The following is a 17,660-nucleotide window of genomic DNA, read 5'->3' as shown; positions in this document are numbered from 1 at the left end:
CAGAGATGAAATGCTGCCTGCTGTCAGTTGGCATGCAAATCTATAAACATGATGGAACAAAATTATTCTTTAACATTTGCCTTATTGAAAACAGATTATAAATTTGCCCATTAATGCACCAAAAGAGTCACTGTGAATATCAAAGTAATAACATCTATAAAAGTAGATGTCACAGTTTGTATCCGCAAATTATTCCTATACCCATATGTAATTTAAAGGTGACTGTATAGTTGACATTCCATTTACTGTTTGTTTTCCATATATTAAACTGTTCATAAAAGAGAACTTTTCTGTGAAAACTCCTCCATTAACCCAGACTTCAGAGACTGAGTATACAAAATTTCAGCCAAAGAGGTATGTTGAAAATTATGAGGATTACTTCACTTCTCGGATACACTAGTATCACTCCATTTTAGATGCAGCGAATTCAGTTCAATTGTCATTATTATATTGATGCTTGCTTTTTCTCTCTCCATGCTAAATATTAAATATGTTGCAGTATGTTCTTTAAAAAATAAAGAGTATTTTTGACCTAAATATGTTGTACTAAGTTCTTTGAAAATAAACAAATGCTGCAATTATAAAAATAACCCGGGCAAAGGATGGTACTTCAGCTAGTTATTACATACACTTTTCATGATTTTCATTACCCAGTTTACTAGATAAAATTGTTAGATTAAATGAAAATTAAAATGAGAATCTGAGACTATCTGTTGAGCATATAGATGTGGAATGAGCATTGAACATTTTTGTCAAAGAAAAAGAGTATTAAGATTGATCCTCAACTACACCACTAGATTTACCTTAAAAGCTTGACTTAAGTATCTACTTGACCCCTGTCACCTTCCTGAACTTATGTTACCTTATCTTTCTACTCTATGAGGCCGAAAGTACTATTATCTTAGTTTCGAATGAGGAACCAAAGGTATGTATATACTGCATTTGGAGGAAGCCTTAAAGTGCTGCCCAGAAATAAGCCGCACCCATTCATCTCTAGTCTGGGCATGCACAAGCCACAAATCAGGGACTCTGACTAGTGGTAGGATTGGGATACAGATAAAATGTGTCAGATCCCAATCATTCATCTGCCAGGGCAGGCAGCTTGCTGCCCATGTCTACCTGAGCAAGGGAGCTTGGGATCATGGCGCACCATGTCACCCGACTATATGAGTGCTGGTAAAAGTCCACAACCAGAGGCAGCTGTAGATTGCAGAGCACATGGAGATACCTTATCCCCAGCTGCCTGTGCTGCCAACTTGTCAGAGGTGTGCAAGCACACAGAGATTGGGAAGGTCTCCAGATGCCCATGCCACGGATCTGGGCTATACAGCATGGATTACAAAGTGTCCCTACACGGGGTGAGCCTGCGACATTTAAAGTCACATCATGAAGACCAATGCTGGGCTGGATACCACATGTTCAAATTAAAGCATGATAAATGCCAGTCACAAAGATTTTCTCCTTTAAATGTAAAATATCTTTGGGGCTGGTTTGCCATTTTATCACACTACAAAATTGGCAGAACATGTGACACACTGTTATTTATGGCACAGTTAATACATTAATTATACCATAAATGAGATATCTGCCAGGGCTCTAGTTAAGATTGCTTCCAGAGGTCCTACTTTGTCTTGGGGAAGATCTGACAAGCAGAATTCCCTAAAGTCTTGGAGAAACGCACAAAGATGGAGTCAAATGCAATGTACAAGAGAAGAATTGTTCATTTTTAGAAGTGTTCCTCCCTCCAGCACCAGGGCTGGAGACAGGCATGGGCAAACAGGTAGCCGCCTGGGGCCCGGACAGAAAGGAGGCCTGAAAATGGTAATTTTTATTGTTAATATCATTAGGATCTTTGGCGAAGCGGGGCCCAATACTAAAAGTTCACCTGAGGCTGTCAAGAGTCTAGGTATGATGCTGTCTAGTACCTGGGGAAAAGATTCAAAGCAATATTCAGAGTATAAAAGATCAGTATTTTTCAAGAGATGTTTCAAACTTACAATTCAATGTATCATTTGTATTACTGATCTATTTAAGGCAGTTTCAACTTCTAAAAGAAAAAACAGTCATTTTGGCACTCATTTCTTACTCACGCAAAAACTGGTCTGACAGCATTGTTCATATTCCCATAGGTTGCTCGGCCTAGTAGTTCTCTGAAACAGTTCTCAGCCAATACAGCAGGGTTTTCTTCTTTCTCACCTCCTGTAGGGGATGAAGGTGGACCAATACGACTGGAATGAAAGAAGGTCAAAGTTAGTTTACTTGTAAATATTCCTGGGGTAAATACTCCTAACTAGTTATATCTGTGACTCATCTCTGTAGTTTTTAAGTGCCTGACATAAAGCCATCCCTCAATGACTTCTGCAAGATGATGTCAACATGAATCAAGAGAAAAAAAAAAATCTGTAGTTTTGTAGGTAAATAATATTGGGAAACAGCAAACTAGCAAACAGCAGGGAACGGGGATTGTAGATTCTGACCCATTCAGCACAAAGCATACTGTAAGTGTTCTATTAATGCCGTCACAACACATTTACTACTTTGGGGAACAAAAAACATCTATCAATATTGACATGATATCTACTGGACACATCTAGTATTATAAGACTGGAAGTAAGTTGCCTCATAAGAATGATAGTCTTTATTCTATGCAGCTTTCAGTGTAAAATAATTTAGTATGACTAAACCTATTAATAACTTTATATTAGTTCACTAGGTTATATTCATCAACACTGCCAATATTTCAGTTATCTTAAGACTTTCAAGTTTGAGATGAACTGCTCCTCTGCCACAGAATACTGATAAAAAGTTGTATTAAGAGTTTGGTGGTAATAATTGAGCTGCTATGTAAAGTCACAATGTCTCCTCTGATCTAACTGCAGTTTTGCTCCTGCTCTAAATGGAAGCACCTGCTCTAGACCATAACTGCTATTTACTGCGTCAGACCATAGGTCCATCTTGCCCAGTATCCTGTGTCCCACACTGGCAGAGTGGATGCTGAAAGGGAGAGTGAACCAGACTGACCAGGGTCCTCCCACCACTGTTCTTCTCTCACTTGTAGCCTCCGATATTTAAGGTATAACAAGTTCTAATTCTAAGAATGCATCCCTAACTCCCATGGCTCCCAATAGCTACTGATGCTCCTCTTCCCTAAGAATCTATCTGATCCCTTTTTGCATCTGCCTAAACCCGCAGCTTCTACAACACCTGGTGGCAATCGGTTTCAACATATACTGTGCGAAAAAGCTTCCGTTTGTTAGTTTGAAGCATACTACCTTTAGGTTTCAAGGAACATCGCTGACAGAAACACACCTCAGATTTGTGGCTGTCTAGCAGAAGCTACAACTATCAAGGCACTGAATGTCTGGGCTCAGTCTGGCCTTTTGACTCTGTCTTGATGGTTTAAAGGGGACATGGTAGGGCAGCCTCCACTCATCCATAATCTTGCCTAGGCGTACAAGCTGAAGGTGTTGGTGTGATGGTCTCGTGGGCCTCTTAAACGCTGATCCTCTGGATCATGGTGTATGTGTGCCAAGATGCCTCTCATCCCCGTCAAGTGTCTGTCTTCTACACTAAATATACTGAAACTTCAGTTTCATCCTTGTTGCTCCTCTCTAGACCTTTGATGTGTAGGGACCAAAACTGGGCACAATCTTCTAGGTGTGGGTGCACCGGGGACTGTAAAAGGGGCATGATGATACTTTGTTTTGTTTATAATTCTCTTTTTAGTAATCCCAGTGTTTGCCTTTTTAACGGCTGCTGAGCCTGAGCTGTTTTTAGTGCTGTTAATCTGTTGCAACTCACTCCAGAATGTTGTGTATTATATCTCCAATTCACATGCAACTTTTACTAGTAAAGACAATTGCACACAAAGTTCCCTCAATAAAAACGTATACTGCAGAGAGAGGAAGAATTAGTCAATAAAGAAGGGACCCTAACGATATTAAAAGAAACTGGGCTACATCTCTTTTACAAAAAGCCAAAACTGTAACAAAGAAAGTAATTAGACTTCTATAAAACAGACACACCTGATATTTACTGGGAAGAATAGGATACATTTTACATCAAATAAAAGAACAAGATCAATGCAAAAACTTACAAAACTTTATTAAGAACAAAGTGACTAATGATCTCCTTCACCTGCCCACAGTTCACTCCTCATTAGGTAGGCGAGTGTGAAATGCAATTTCAGTACTTTTGCAGTAGCAGATGGCTTGCAAGTTTAAAATATATACATATATATATCTATCGGATGGAACTAATTGGAACACTGTCACCCACACAGCCACATCACAGCTCGATTCTGCAGAACTTCAAATTTACCCTCCACCTGACTGCTCACCAGCATCACAATATCAATTGCAGAGGACAACACAATATTTAAGTTTCTGTATTGGTTTACCCACATCTAATACTACAGACCAAGATATTACAGTGCTTTGCCAATTTTTGTCTTTGCTGAATGTTATTCTTTACCTATATTAGACTGCAGGCTACCCGAATCTCACATTTGTCTATCACTGAATAATATTTTTAATAGTAGGACCTTGAAAACTGTACTCTTAAATTCATATATTTGTTTACTCTTAAGAGCAAAGATAAATCTATATAGACTTTGATGTGCACTTTGCTGTATTTGCAAAAAAGTGCTTGTTCAAAGACTGCTCTTTCCACCCCCAAAAAAGGTGGACAGGCTATACAAGCAAACTGATCTTTAAAACACAGATAACAGGAACCAATAAAAATAACTATAAAAAAATGTGCAGAAGTACAGTAGGGTACTTTATCCCTTCGTATAGACAAAATGATGAAATTATTTTAACCTAAATCCTGCTGTTGACTAAAGAATGTTTAATTTAATTTAATTTAATAGGGATGGAACAGGCACGCACAAAGCGGAAAGAAAAAACCAGAAAAAAAAAACTTAACACTATCTACTAATGAAGCCTTTAACTAAAAAGCAAATCCATTTTTATTCTTCTGGTTCATTGATTTCAGTACAAAAACTAATTGTACAATATTTTGTTTCATACAGTACTTTAAAGTTTTCAAATAATTATTTTTCTGAATTCATGCAGTGAGGGCATGTTAGTATTTTCGGGATGTTATCTGAGAAAGTAGCAATGACCATGACATTTGAAATATCCAGACTTTATCATCTGAAATATTCACTTTTCTCCAGGACTTTATATTCACATTTGAAAGCAATATGAAAAAATGTTCTCTCTTACAGAATACCAGATTCATTTTTGTCAAGCCATTTTAGTTTGCCCAAACCAAAACCAATTTAGGCTTCACCTCTACAGTTAGATTAAGTTCACAGAGCTTCCCAAGGGTCTAGAAATTTGTCAGGGGAGAGCAGCAGTAATTAATGCTGCCATCACTCCCCCAACCTCAATGCCAAATTTCCTAGCCCTGTAGGCCAAATGACCTGTCCCTGAGTGCTGGTGTACAGGGAGCTAAGAGCAGTCCAATCTTGTATGTGCAGATTGGTGGGGCCAGGGCCTGATTTGGCACAGAGTTAGGGCTGCAACCAAGATACAGAGGGGGTGGCGGGGAATCATGGCCTGATCTAATGCACAGTGGATTGAGCCCATGGACCAGATTCGGCCCGCAGACCATATCCAGCACTCACTGGATCAGGCCCATGGGCTGGATCCAGCATATGGACACACCCCACTCATCTAGCCCACAAGGCCAAAAGGTCAGGCATCATTTTCTTATGCAGGGGTGTCAAAGACGCAGCTTGTGGAGCCATGTCATTTGTCCCCCAGTGCTGCCCGTGTGTCTGTGTGATCCACAGGCAGCATGTGGGCTCTGCTGGATGGCCCTACATGGCAACTGCTTTAGGAAAGCCATGTGTGGCCCAGTGGCTCTGCAGCAGCTGGAGCAGGACTGGAATGAGGGGAGCCTGTTTGTGGGTCTAGTCTAGGCCCCAGACCAGTCCTGTACCATTCATTTGGTCCATGGGGCTGGATGAGTTTGACACCCCTGTTCTAAAGCATCTAAAAACTATTTTGTTAGCATGTGCTTAAGATCTTAACAGACATTAACAATTTTTTCATATTAATATTCTTTCATTATAAAATTGCATTTAGACTGTAACAGTAGATATCAAGTAGTATTATGCTATTGCTGCTAAAGAATGGTTTAAGTTTTATATTCTTGTAGCACATACACCACCGAAGAGAAGTGCCTTTTTTGAAACGGTGTTACAGGCCTATTTTAAGCTACTGCATAGGATAATAAAACTAAAACCATAAACACATGCCTCACAGTAATGCAAGAACATGTATTAGTTTCTTTTAACAATACCTGCGTTAACTTTGTTTACAAAGACCATCCATTAAAACTGCTACGTTATATTTAGTATTAATTTCCTCATAGCTGGAAAATATAGCCTATGAATACTCAAAGTCAAATTTGAAATGTCATTAGTCAAATGCCCATGCAATTCACAGCACTTCAGCTTTCTAACAGCCACAGAAGCTTTTAATGTTTTGAGGATGGTATAATCTAAAATTGCAAAGTCAAAACCAAATGTCTTCAGTTATGTCATTATATTAGAAGCTTCAATACTAAATAGATGGGTGACAAGCTTGCTGGACTTTTAAAGGAGAAAAGAGGCTCCAAGAACACTTATGGCACAGGCCAGAAAGATAAAAGAAAAAACGTTTACCTGAACAGTAACTTGAATCTTTGAGATATACTGTCCCTGTATGCATTGCACCATAAACTTATGTTCCATGCACTTCAGGCTAGAGGATTTTTGCCAGAAATGTTTGCTCGGTCAGCACATGTGCCTTAACTACATTGTGTACTGTACAAATGTAAAAGCCAGTGAGGAAGCAGCCATCACCGTACTTCTCTCTCTGCAACATATTTGAGGACAAGACAGTAACCTAAAGAAGTGGTAGTGGAATACGCATATGGAAAACACGTTACGAAGAACTCCAGTTACGGTACAGGTAGATAACTATTTTTATTTTTTTTTTGAGTGGTGTATTTATTTCACAGTGGGAAATTGCCAAGCAGTGTACTAAAAGGTGGCACATGGATCCCATTTCAGTACATGGAGGAGGACTATGTAACAAAACATCTCTCAGCTAGCAGAAGAACAACAGATACAGGCCTCTGACAGGCATTATTTTTGTAGTGGTAGAAAGTACACTCAGACACACAACTGGGCACTTGATCACCCTGGATGGCAGCCACTCATGGGGCAGTATTAGTGGCTGCACTGCTGGTGCAGTGCCATGGAAAGACACAGCCCTCTCTACCTGGAGTATGACAAAAATTTTCACAAAAGTATATTCTTTGGCTGGGGGTCAGTAGAGCTTCCCCCATTCCCAGGGAGCCCATCAGACAGCCAAACATGTGGTACTGAATGTCCCATCAGTTTTTGCAGCATCTCCTGGTCCTGGGCTGCCTGTACGCTCTTTAAAGACACTATCAAACAAGTGTCTTCAGGCAGGGGAGTGCTACTGGTGCAGGTGTTCCCCAGTCCCAGGCTGCCAGCATGTTCAGTGGTGCTCCCCACTTCCAGGCTGCCCGCATCCTCTCTAAAAGATCCTGGACAGAAGTTAAGACAAAGAAGTTGCTGTCTGAAACATGGTCAAGGCTGTCAGGCTTCATGTGCTGAACTTCTACTCTCCGATGTGCTCCTACCCATAGTCTATTCCACTTGCCAGTTCTGCACACACATTCCCTTTATGTAGTGCAGACTAAGGCCTATAACAAAAACAGGTTTCAGTTTTCTACTGTTTCAAACAGCAAGTTATTTGCCACGAACCTGCCATTTTTTTGGCAGACTGGCCATTTTTTATAGCACAACAGGTGGCGGCACATGGCTGTTTATGTTTTGATGTGCTAAGCTCATGTATAAAAGTGCAACACATGTAAAGTCTGCCAAGGGGCCCTTACCTCTGATAAGATTGTGTTTTAAACTTTCTCCTCATTGCAGGCATATGAATTCTTAAAGAAAAAAAGGCAGCCTGGGACCCCTAAGGTATGGAGATAAAGTAAATAAGAATCACCACTTGAGAATCAGGATGATGTATGGATGCAAAGTTTCTCTTAGCAAGCAGAGGATACCAAAGATAAGTACAGTACCAAGGAGGACCGTGGCTCGCATTTGATACTAAATGTATGCAACCATACAGCAGACCACCTCTACAGAGCAGTAACCATTAAATTTGCTAGTCCAGCTGAGGCCTGTTAGTACCAACATGTCGGTGCTCTGGTGCTATTATAGGGAGCATCATCTAATTACTCCAACGTGGCTGCTGTTATTATAGGGAGCATCATCTGAAGCCGTGGTACAGAAAACATTCCCAAGTGAAGATGTTGTTTGCAAGAGGTTATTGTTCTTACTAGGTGTTGCTGCAAGCCAGTATTGACTGAACCAAGTAATGAGTCCATACAAAAGAGGCTAAGTTGTTGTAACCCTACCGCCTTTCTACACCAATGATGAGGCACATGGTACCTATATTATTGGTTACCATAGGTATACACTCCATACTTATTTCTAATCCTCTTATTCTTGCTGCCATCTTGTGTATTCTCTTCGATATCTCTGACTCTTTCTTAAACTGTGGTACCAACTGGACAAAGTATTCTAGCAAAGGGCTCACCAACACTAAGCAGCAAAGACCATTTTATGTCTATACATGACACTACCATTACACGCCAGAGTAGATATTTGCACTTGCCTCAGTTTATGATCCACTCCACCCACCCACTCCTGCTGGACTTTTGCCTAGCCAGTAATTCCTCAGGTTTTATTTTTGCATTTGATTTCTCCTTCCTAATATAAATGTCACATTTTACACATCTCAAAATCAGCTGAAAACACCAAACATGACTTGATTCTGTCTTTGTAGTTTAATAAAGTTATGATTAAAACTGTTAACAAAGTTCCTCAAGGTTACATTCTAGTATTATCTAATTTTCTAGCCATACATATTTTGCAACATGAGGAAGACCTTCTCGACCTGGCCCTCAACTTTTCATAAAATAAATTAGAGGGAAGAAAAAAATCCACATAGCAAACCTGCAATTTGTGCAATCACTGAAATAATGAGCAAGTGTAAAGTCAGTAATAAAACCCCATTGCCAGTATAACTTAGGGGAGAAATCTAATTTGACAGTGCACTGGGCAGGGTTTAATGATAGCAAAATCTCAGGTCATTGGCAGAAATAGGAACATTATCTTCATTATTTTGGGGAAAGAGAACATCATGACCAAGCTAGGCTGTTGATTCTTGCCTGGATACAAAGCTGATGCCGCAAGCAGCAGAAAAGCAATGGTAGTGGTGGGCAAGCATAACAGTTTGCATCAGCTGTAGAGTTTTGGAATGAGTACTGCAGACATCAAGAATACTCTTCTTCTGAGAGATGTGGTGCAAACTCAGCTGCTGGCTGACTGTTTATTTCTGAGTTGCCCCCAAGATGCAAAATAAAACTGATTCCCTATTTTATTTCAGCATGTTTTATTTTGTTTTGGGTCTTCCTTGAACAACTTGTCATTTTATTTCTATTCTAAATCCTGAAGAGTCAAAGGAGCAATACTGCAAAAAGATGCACTCCAGAGTCAAGGCTGCCAAAGCTTTGTGTCAGACTTCTATTTCCTGATGTGCTGCTACTCATGAATAAGACTGAGGTCCATAAATTAAAACAGGTTTCAGTTCTCTCTCATGTGACCTTTCCACTCTCAATAGCTTCCCTTTAATCTACGTCCTTTAATATTTCATAACAATAGTTATAGATACCATACATAAGTTTTCCCTCAATTCTATAAGGCCAAAAGACTGCATATGAAATAAATTCTTTTAAAGTTTGTTTGTTTGCTTTTTTAATAGTCCCCAAATGACTTGATCCCAATGCCAATTATTTTTGGCCATGGCATCTTCAAAAATACATGACTGTTTCCTTGCATAATGTAACCACAAGTCACATAAACGGCAGGAAAAGGAGTAATTCGTAATGTAGGCTCACATGACGTTAAATATATTTATCAACATTATGGGTACACTTAAAACAGGACCTAAAGCTTTCACTGACAATGAATTGCATTTCTGGGGATTTGATGAGACCCTGATACTGATAAATGGCTGTTCTCTTTTGGATACATTAGGAGAGGCTCATACTGTTATGTGACCAAGTGGAGACCTGGAACCACTCAACCTATGGGAGTAAAGCAAATAGTTTGAATTTCTGATGGACTTATTTGACAAATGGAAATTTTTACTACAATTTTAAAACTGAAACCTATGGTACAATCTCTCTTTGCATTAAGGATGATGATCCTTGTTACTTTTATCCTGCAAGTATCAAAGAAACAGTCACAGATACTTGTTCCATTTTAAATTCACTACATTCATCTCCTTTTAAATTTTCTAGAATAAAAAAATTCCATGAAAAGAAGAAAAAGTTTTAGGCTTCTGAAAGGCAATCTATTATTTCTCTCTCTCTCTCTTTCTCTCACATACACACAATTAGATATACAAGTTTATTTTCTGTAATGCAGTCCTAAAATGATGGATTAGGCCACTAGAATACAAAAGGAAAGAGTGATTATTAGAATAATAAATATACAGCATTCACAAACGTGTTAAATTTTGATTGTTCACCGCTGTCAACTTGGAACCATTATTTATGCCAATATTCAAATATAGACATTTCACCATCAGCTACAAAATTTTTAATACTGTAAAGTTTTCGTTTTCAATTTGTAACCTTGAAAAGCCGTCTCTTTGTACTTCCTTTTACCTTTGCTAGATATATTCAACACAGATGTTGAACCATTACAGCTGAACTAAACATTTTAGTCTTATAGTTATCAATACAACCACCTTTATATATGGCTGTTTCAGTATCAGTTTGACAGAATTTCCCCAGTAGTGATGTTTTATGATACTATTCACGAGGGAGTCTCCTCTTCAGTTTATTTTAAACTTACTTACCTGGCTAAAACTCCAAGACTGTCACTTCTTTTGTATGAACACTTTCAAGCTTGAAGACAGCTTTATTATACAGAAGTTTATACATATGGGGGGAGGATAACATTTCTTTAAAACATCAGTATTCACTGTCTAGTTTTAGTACTTCAAAGTGAGGAGAGGAGAACTGAAATGGACATGGAAATATTGTTAAAATGTATTTTTCCAGCTTGTACCCTTCCCTGTTTTAATGTCTTTAAATGTATTTTTAAGCAGCTAAAAGATTACATTTTTCATAGCACATGCTAATTTTTCTTCATTTGTTTCTCAAATTCCCAACGTTGAAAAATGACAAGCGAGTGCATATCTGGGACATACTGAAGAAATAAGACCCTATATTTTGTAGCTCTTTAATGCAGCAGGGCCCTATAGGCTAATTCAATATGAACTTTTAACTTTAAAGTGGTCTACCTTTTATTGTGTGTATTGAATCAGGCAAGGCTTTATAGGAACTCCAAATGTTCACTGAGGATTGTGTGCATACAATCCTGTTTCAGTTTTTGCATTCTGTGATTCTAACCAAGCTGACAGGTAGAGTCATTGGAAAACCAAATAGGAGAGTAGTTGGAAAAAAATCTTTCAGAGTCCTAATAAAAGGGAGACTAAAAGTGCTAAAGCCCACAAAGTGAAGCACTCAAAAGTTTCTTTCAAAAGGCTTCTTTTATGCACTCACTGTACAACAGATTGGAAAAGCAAGATTGCATTATTCCCCCCGCCTCATCCTGTATGAGGGATGGATAAAATATAGACAGTAAAATAGGGCAGGCTCATAAAAAACTCATTAGAACAGAAACAGAATGTATTTCTCTTTCTCAAAAAGTTTCTTTAAAAACAGATCATAGTTCTCAGAAGCAAACACAGTTCTTAGAAGCAACTTAAAACACAGAACTCTGCTCTCCCACTTTTCTCACGTCTTAAAAACATCAAGCAACTATAAGCTGTTGCAGTAGCATCCAGACAGCTTTGACACTACTCTTTGTGCCAGAAGAATATATCTTGAAGATACTGTTTCCTATGATGCAGAGTTTTGATTTGGGTATAATTTTTTTCCGACTAACTTCAGCCAGAAGATTTAACAACAGAGTAGCAAACTCTATTCTGTTGCTGTTAGTAAGTAAAGGGATACTACTGTACGCTTGAATGATTTGTAAAGTAATGGTCATCATTGAGCAGAAGTGTGACACACTGGCTGATAGTATATTAAACAGTGTAAAAAGAGTAAAAGTATGCAAAATATTAATTGTGGGATTTGGATATTTAAGGTCCTATTGCTAGTAAATTCTACAAAATATTTTCTAAAAGTTAATTAAAAAACTCCAGAAGTCTTTTGTAAAGGCTACCAACATCTAGAGAAATATTTCATTCCCCCTTAAATTGGGATTGTGTACTTAGCTATTCTCTAAGGAGCTGGAAAAATCTGCTCTTTCCTACATAATGCTTTGAAGCCATCTGCCAGAACAATATGTTTCTTACTCCTACTCTTCAAGATGTCTCTCAGTTCTCCCTCTGCATGCATAAAGTCACACAAAACAAAATGAGAAATTATCTGTATCATCATTTAAGGCCAACAGATCAACAATTGATAAATATTGTTTTCAGTCATATGTGCATAATGAAGTCCCTTATTTGCCACCTGAAAAAGTACAGTATTAGTCATTTCTTCTGTTGAGTATCTTTATTATAAAAGTTTTAAAGTAGTTAAGTCTGTCAAACAGCAAATATGAATTACATATCAGCCTTTTTTTCCCCTCTTTATACAACTATTACTCCTTTGTTCACCAAGTGATAAACTTTATTTTATGGTGAAGAAAGTGAACGTGCAGTGAAATGAATGTGCTCCTTAAACTGGGCTTGGATGAGGCATTTTAAGCCAATGGAAGCTTTTTATCTCCATTAACTGGCAAGTCTTTTAAATCTATATGGAAAAGCAGATATAATGCTTATGAGATACCTCTCCATACTTGCTCCTGAGAAATCCTCTCTTCCAGAAGAGACATCTTAAACCCAGTAGAGGATGATTAAGCTGTCCTAGTTTGCAGGGACAATATGAGGGCCTAGAAGCAAATATCTACTGATCCTGAACAGAACAACAATGGGTGACTGCAGCAACAGCCCCAAGCACCTTCTCTGAAGGCACATGAACATCAGCTGCCACAGCTGACGCAGCTCCTGCCATAGCCCCTGGCTGCTACACCTCCGTTCAGGAGATTGCTTCATGGAGGAAAGCCACTGAGACAACTGATGCAGTGTGTACTGTAAGGACAAGCAACTCCAATTGATCTGAAATGGACAGTCAGTGTTGGCATAATGTGAAAAACTACCGTTAGCTCTGAATATGAGGCAGGTACTAACAACCAGAAGAATTAAAAAAAAAACAACAGGTGGAAAAAAGATTGAAGTCCAGCAGGCCCAGGGAAGCAAAGCCAAAAAATGAGTGACAGTGTATGACCTGGTTGTACAGAAGCAACCTACTGGCATCATTATCAGGTGGACTCTTAAAGAAGAAGCCAGGTTGAGTCACCAAAGAAAAGGATTTGTTTAACGCTTAACTCTACAACTTCTCTCTCTCATATTACAGGACACAAGCATTTTTAAAATCTTAAACATGGTTAAAGCTTAAACATGGGGAAAACAACTTGTGAAAAAAAGTTTCAGGTCTGGAACAACCAAGAAGGTCAAGTGTTAAAAGTTTTTTATAAAGGTAAAACATTAATAACCATTAACCATAGTGATGCTGTCAGTTACAAATGTAGTTGTCAATAGCCCCTGGAAATGAGAGTTATGATGAAGGGAAAGGCTCTCAAATACAGCATGAAATTGTTCAAAAGCCAGAAGAGCGAGCCTGAGTGCAAGTACCTGTCAAAATCTTCGATCTTCTGCATATTAAACAGCAGCGAGGGAACTATCTTGTCCATATGCTGAGGCTCCCATATGGTTGCTCTAAGTTCATCATTAACTGTTTTGCGAACCACTCCCTGAATACCCCTGATTCCAGCAATCCGGATCCTTGGAGGAAAGGGAAGGAAATAAAAAAGGTTTCAACAGGGTAAAAAACAAACAAACAAACAAACAAACAAAATAAGAATAAGAATAAGACAACATGCTTTTTTTTTTTTTTTTGCTTTTTTAAGGTACAAGGCAATGTAATAGGGAGTGTGGATTTCAAATAAACAACAATATAGAATGAATTTGGAACCTGGTTAAAACCTGTAAACCCTATATATGCAAAGGCAGCATACAGGTTTGAGTTTATACACACACATCAAAACTGAGTGGAAAAGCAGCAAGTGAATATGCTTTGACCTCTAACAAGGACTAAACCTAATCACTAGCCTTTTATACTACATTCTTTGATATGAAGTTCCAAAGTAAGCATGTAAAAAGCTTTGCAGCTTTAAGGTTTCTATTTGTGGTACTCAGCATTTCAGTTAGAAGACTTTTTATGTTAAGGAGCTGAAAGTTATTGCTGAGAGCACCCAGGCTAACAAATCTTTATCTTTTTTGAGACAAAAACAAAACATGAAGAAAAACTACTTCATGACCTTTTAAAAATGAAATCTATTGTTCACCGAGTCATGTTAAAACTTAAGTTTCAACAAAGAGAAAGATAAGGTCATTACTTTATTTAGTTCACATTAATAATTTCCTAGGCTTTTCTTCTTACGAGTCCCTAGGAGCACAAAGGGAGTACAATTTCAAGTGAGTCACACTGGTCAAATACAAGATGCACATTTAAAAAGTAGTATATGCATGCTGTTATCCTGCAGGGAGGGGGAAGCAGCAGGAAAGAGGGGAGGAAGGGGAACAAGACGGTCGGGGGGCGGGGGTCACCAGTGGCAGTACCCCTCCACCTGCCACGGCTGCCACTGCTGTGTGCAAGCTCCCCTCCCCACCGTTCCTGGGAGGTGGCGGTAGCGGCACAGCACAGCACAGCACTGAATGACAGGGGCTGGGGAGGATGCACAGGCCCACACCTGAAGCAGGGGGGAGAGGATGGGGGGGAACCAGACCTGGAATGACGGAGGTAGGGGATGCGGGAGGGAAAGTGGGGGAGCAGGGCCAGGCCAGGCCTGGCCTGAGGTGCTGGGGGGGCAGCATGATGTGGGCTTCTCTCCCCACCCGCCATGCTTGATAGGTAATTTGCCACTAACTTTATGGTTGTTTGGATCTTTTTAAGGCACCACAGTCAATTTGCTTGTGTAGCCAGTCTAAATTTATTGTGCAATTGAATAACATACCAAACGTGTAGAGGGGGCCTTAATGAAGTGCACTAGAATTTTTTGTTTCAGTTTGTGTAGGATTATATACCTGTGTAAAGCATTTCGATTTCAAAAAATGCCATGAAAAGGCTATTGCATTAATTGTAACTATCAACTCTTTTGGTAACTATGCTGTCCCATAAAGAATAAATCTGTTTAGTAATATCTTTTATTGGACCAGCAATATAGTTGAGAGAGCTTAGACAAGCATTCAACCACAAAATACCCTTCCTCAAATCTTGGAAAAAAGCAGATGCAGCCCAAGTTAAATGCCAGGTAGAAAAATTACTATTTAACTCCATCATATAAATGGACAGCAGCAGGATAGTAAAAGCTGTTGTCCCCCTGCTCTACCTGTAGCAGCTTAAGGCATTATGCCTTGTAGATGTGTTACAAAGTTGATAGTGTAGTTTTAATAAGTTAGACAAGGATTTGTACAGGATAGTTTAGATAGGGATGAACATGCCTCAGGCTAGATGACCTTCACAAGTCCTTTCCAGCTCTACTTTTTTTATGAAGAACATGTGATCACTTACAAAAGGAAGCAGGTCAGTAATTTGCATAACGATGCACTGTGAATATTGCTTTTGATTATGACAATACGGCTTTCAGATCAGTAAGCAGTTTTACTTGCTTCTTTCTCTGCTTGCAAGATTTTATAACGTACCTGTGCATAAAGCACAACAGGCTTCCACTATGATTGATTTTAATATAAACATTAAATTCACCTGGATTTTCACTTTTGACAAAACGCTGAACAACATATAGAAAGGAAAGAAAATCAATTCAATGGTTATGTAACTTACTCTGCATAAAAGTTGTCTAAGATTTCAGAAAATGTTTTGAGCTTTTTTAGTAATATAAATTCAAGACAAGTGAAAAATGTTTCACTAGGGGGAGCCAGAGACCAGAACGCAGTGACTATGTAATTAAAAAACAAAAACAAGCCACAAATCAAACCACAGAACAATATACTAGTTTATTATTCTACAGCACTTGCTTACGCTGTTGATTTGCTGGCCCTCATATCATAGCTTAAGTATTGCATCCATTCCTGCTATTTAACATCAATCCTGGGGGGGGAGAGGGAGGGGAAGGGAGAAAGAAGGGGTTTCGTTAGGTTAACACAGGGGCAGGCAATTATTTTGGTCCATGGGCCACACAGGCAGTTCTGGAGAGCTGGTGCAGGTTGGTCAGCACCCCCCGCACCTCCAGCAACAGCTCAGAGCCCACGCATCCTGTGGCTCCTCCCTGCCACCCCACAGCCCCAGCCCTGGTCTGCCCTGCCCTGCCTTCCTTAGCAGCCCAGCAGTGGTGGCTCCTTCTGGCTTCCACCACCACTGGCCCCATCCCTGTGGTAGGGGTGGGCACCTGTACACACAGCCCTGCCCCCATCCCACCCCATGCCTGCTCCAGACTCACCCAGTGAAGCAGATCAGCTCCAGACTAGCCAGAACCTTCACGTGCAACCCCATCCCACACCTGCCCCCAAATGCCCGGCCACGCTGAGCAGTGGTAGTGGCTGGGCAGACGCTGCTGCTGGGCCCAGGGTAAAAGCGCTTTCCCCCCCGCCACTGCCAGGCCCTTCTCGCTGCAGCTCCCTGGAATCTGCGCCTGAGCTGCCCTGTGGCTCCTCTCTGCTGCTGTCACCACCACCTCTACCTCCAGGTCCCGTCTGGTCTGGAGCTGCTCTGCTCCACCTGGCGAGTCCAGAGTGGGGAAGGTGTGCACTGGGGTGTGCATGCAGGTCCCTGCCAATACCATGGGGCTGGGGCCAGCAGTGACAGCAGCCAGAAGGAGCTGCTGCCACCACCTCTACTGCCTAGAAAGGCAGTCTAGCTACAGACCCCACTGCGTGCTCAGGGGGCAGCAGGATGTGCCACAGGCTGGGCAGTGCCTCTTCACTGGCTGGATCTGGCTGACAGGCCGTATTTTGCCCACCCCTGGGTTAAGAAATCAGTTCTTTATTTAAGTACAGGTTCATGTTCATTAGAAGCCATGTTTTTATTTATTTTTCTTTTGCACGGGGAATATTTTATTTTACAGAAGGAATTTACTTCACTTCTTAGAAATGTGATTTTCAGTTGGATGACTACTTGAGCTACCACGATCTCTGGAAGGCAGCCAGCAGCGCTCAGGAACACCAGTCATATACTTTTAAGGTAAGTGTGACATACTGTTACAGTCGCATGACACCCAAGTCAAGTGACTAGAATCAATTAAACAATTTGAGGAGTACTGATAATTTATACTGTATTTCCTTGCACACAGCAGAACATTTTTTTTCCAAAAAGCCTAGCTGTTGGCAATTACGTTGCAAACTATACGTAAGGAAATAAGAGTAAAAGCAGCGTCTGTCACTTTCCTTTGGCTCTGCCCAGCAGAAGCTTAAGTCTGCACCAGA

The 17,660-nt window shown here is 40.0% G+C and overlaps 1 protein-coding gene across 5 annotated transcripts in view; it reads right to left on the bottom strand.

Annotated features, from left to right (window-relative positions):
• EFR3A (EFR3 homolog A) overlaps positions 1-17,660 on the bottom strand; it is a 143,532-nt gene that overhangs the window by 51,597 nt on the left and 74,275 nt on the right. For all 5 annotated transcript variants that reach the window (XM_090040665.1, XM_090040661.1, XM_090040662.1 and 2 more), the window contains 2 exons: positions 13,854-14,003; positions 2,091-2,228 (listed from right to left, as the gene is read on the bottom strand). In XM_090040665.1, coding sequence (XP_089896791.1) covers positions 2,091-2,228; positions 13,854-14,003 — 288 coding nt within the window. The remainder of the gene's footprint in view (positions 1-2,090; positions 2,229-13,853; positions 14,004-17,660) is intronic.

This window comes from Crocodylus siamensis, chromosome 3 (assembly GCF_052110815.1).
Source record: "Crocodylus siamensis isolate JL-2025a chromosome 3, ASM5211081v1, whole genome shotgun sequence".
In the NCBI taxonomy this organism is placed as follows: domain Eukaryota; kingdom Metazoa; phylum Chordata; order Crocodylia; family Crocodylidae; genus Crocodylus; species Crocodylus siamensis.
This window is presented reverse-complemented; position numbering and strand designations above follow the sequence as displayed.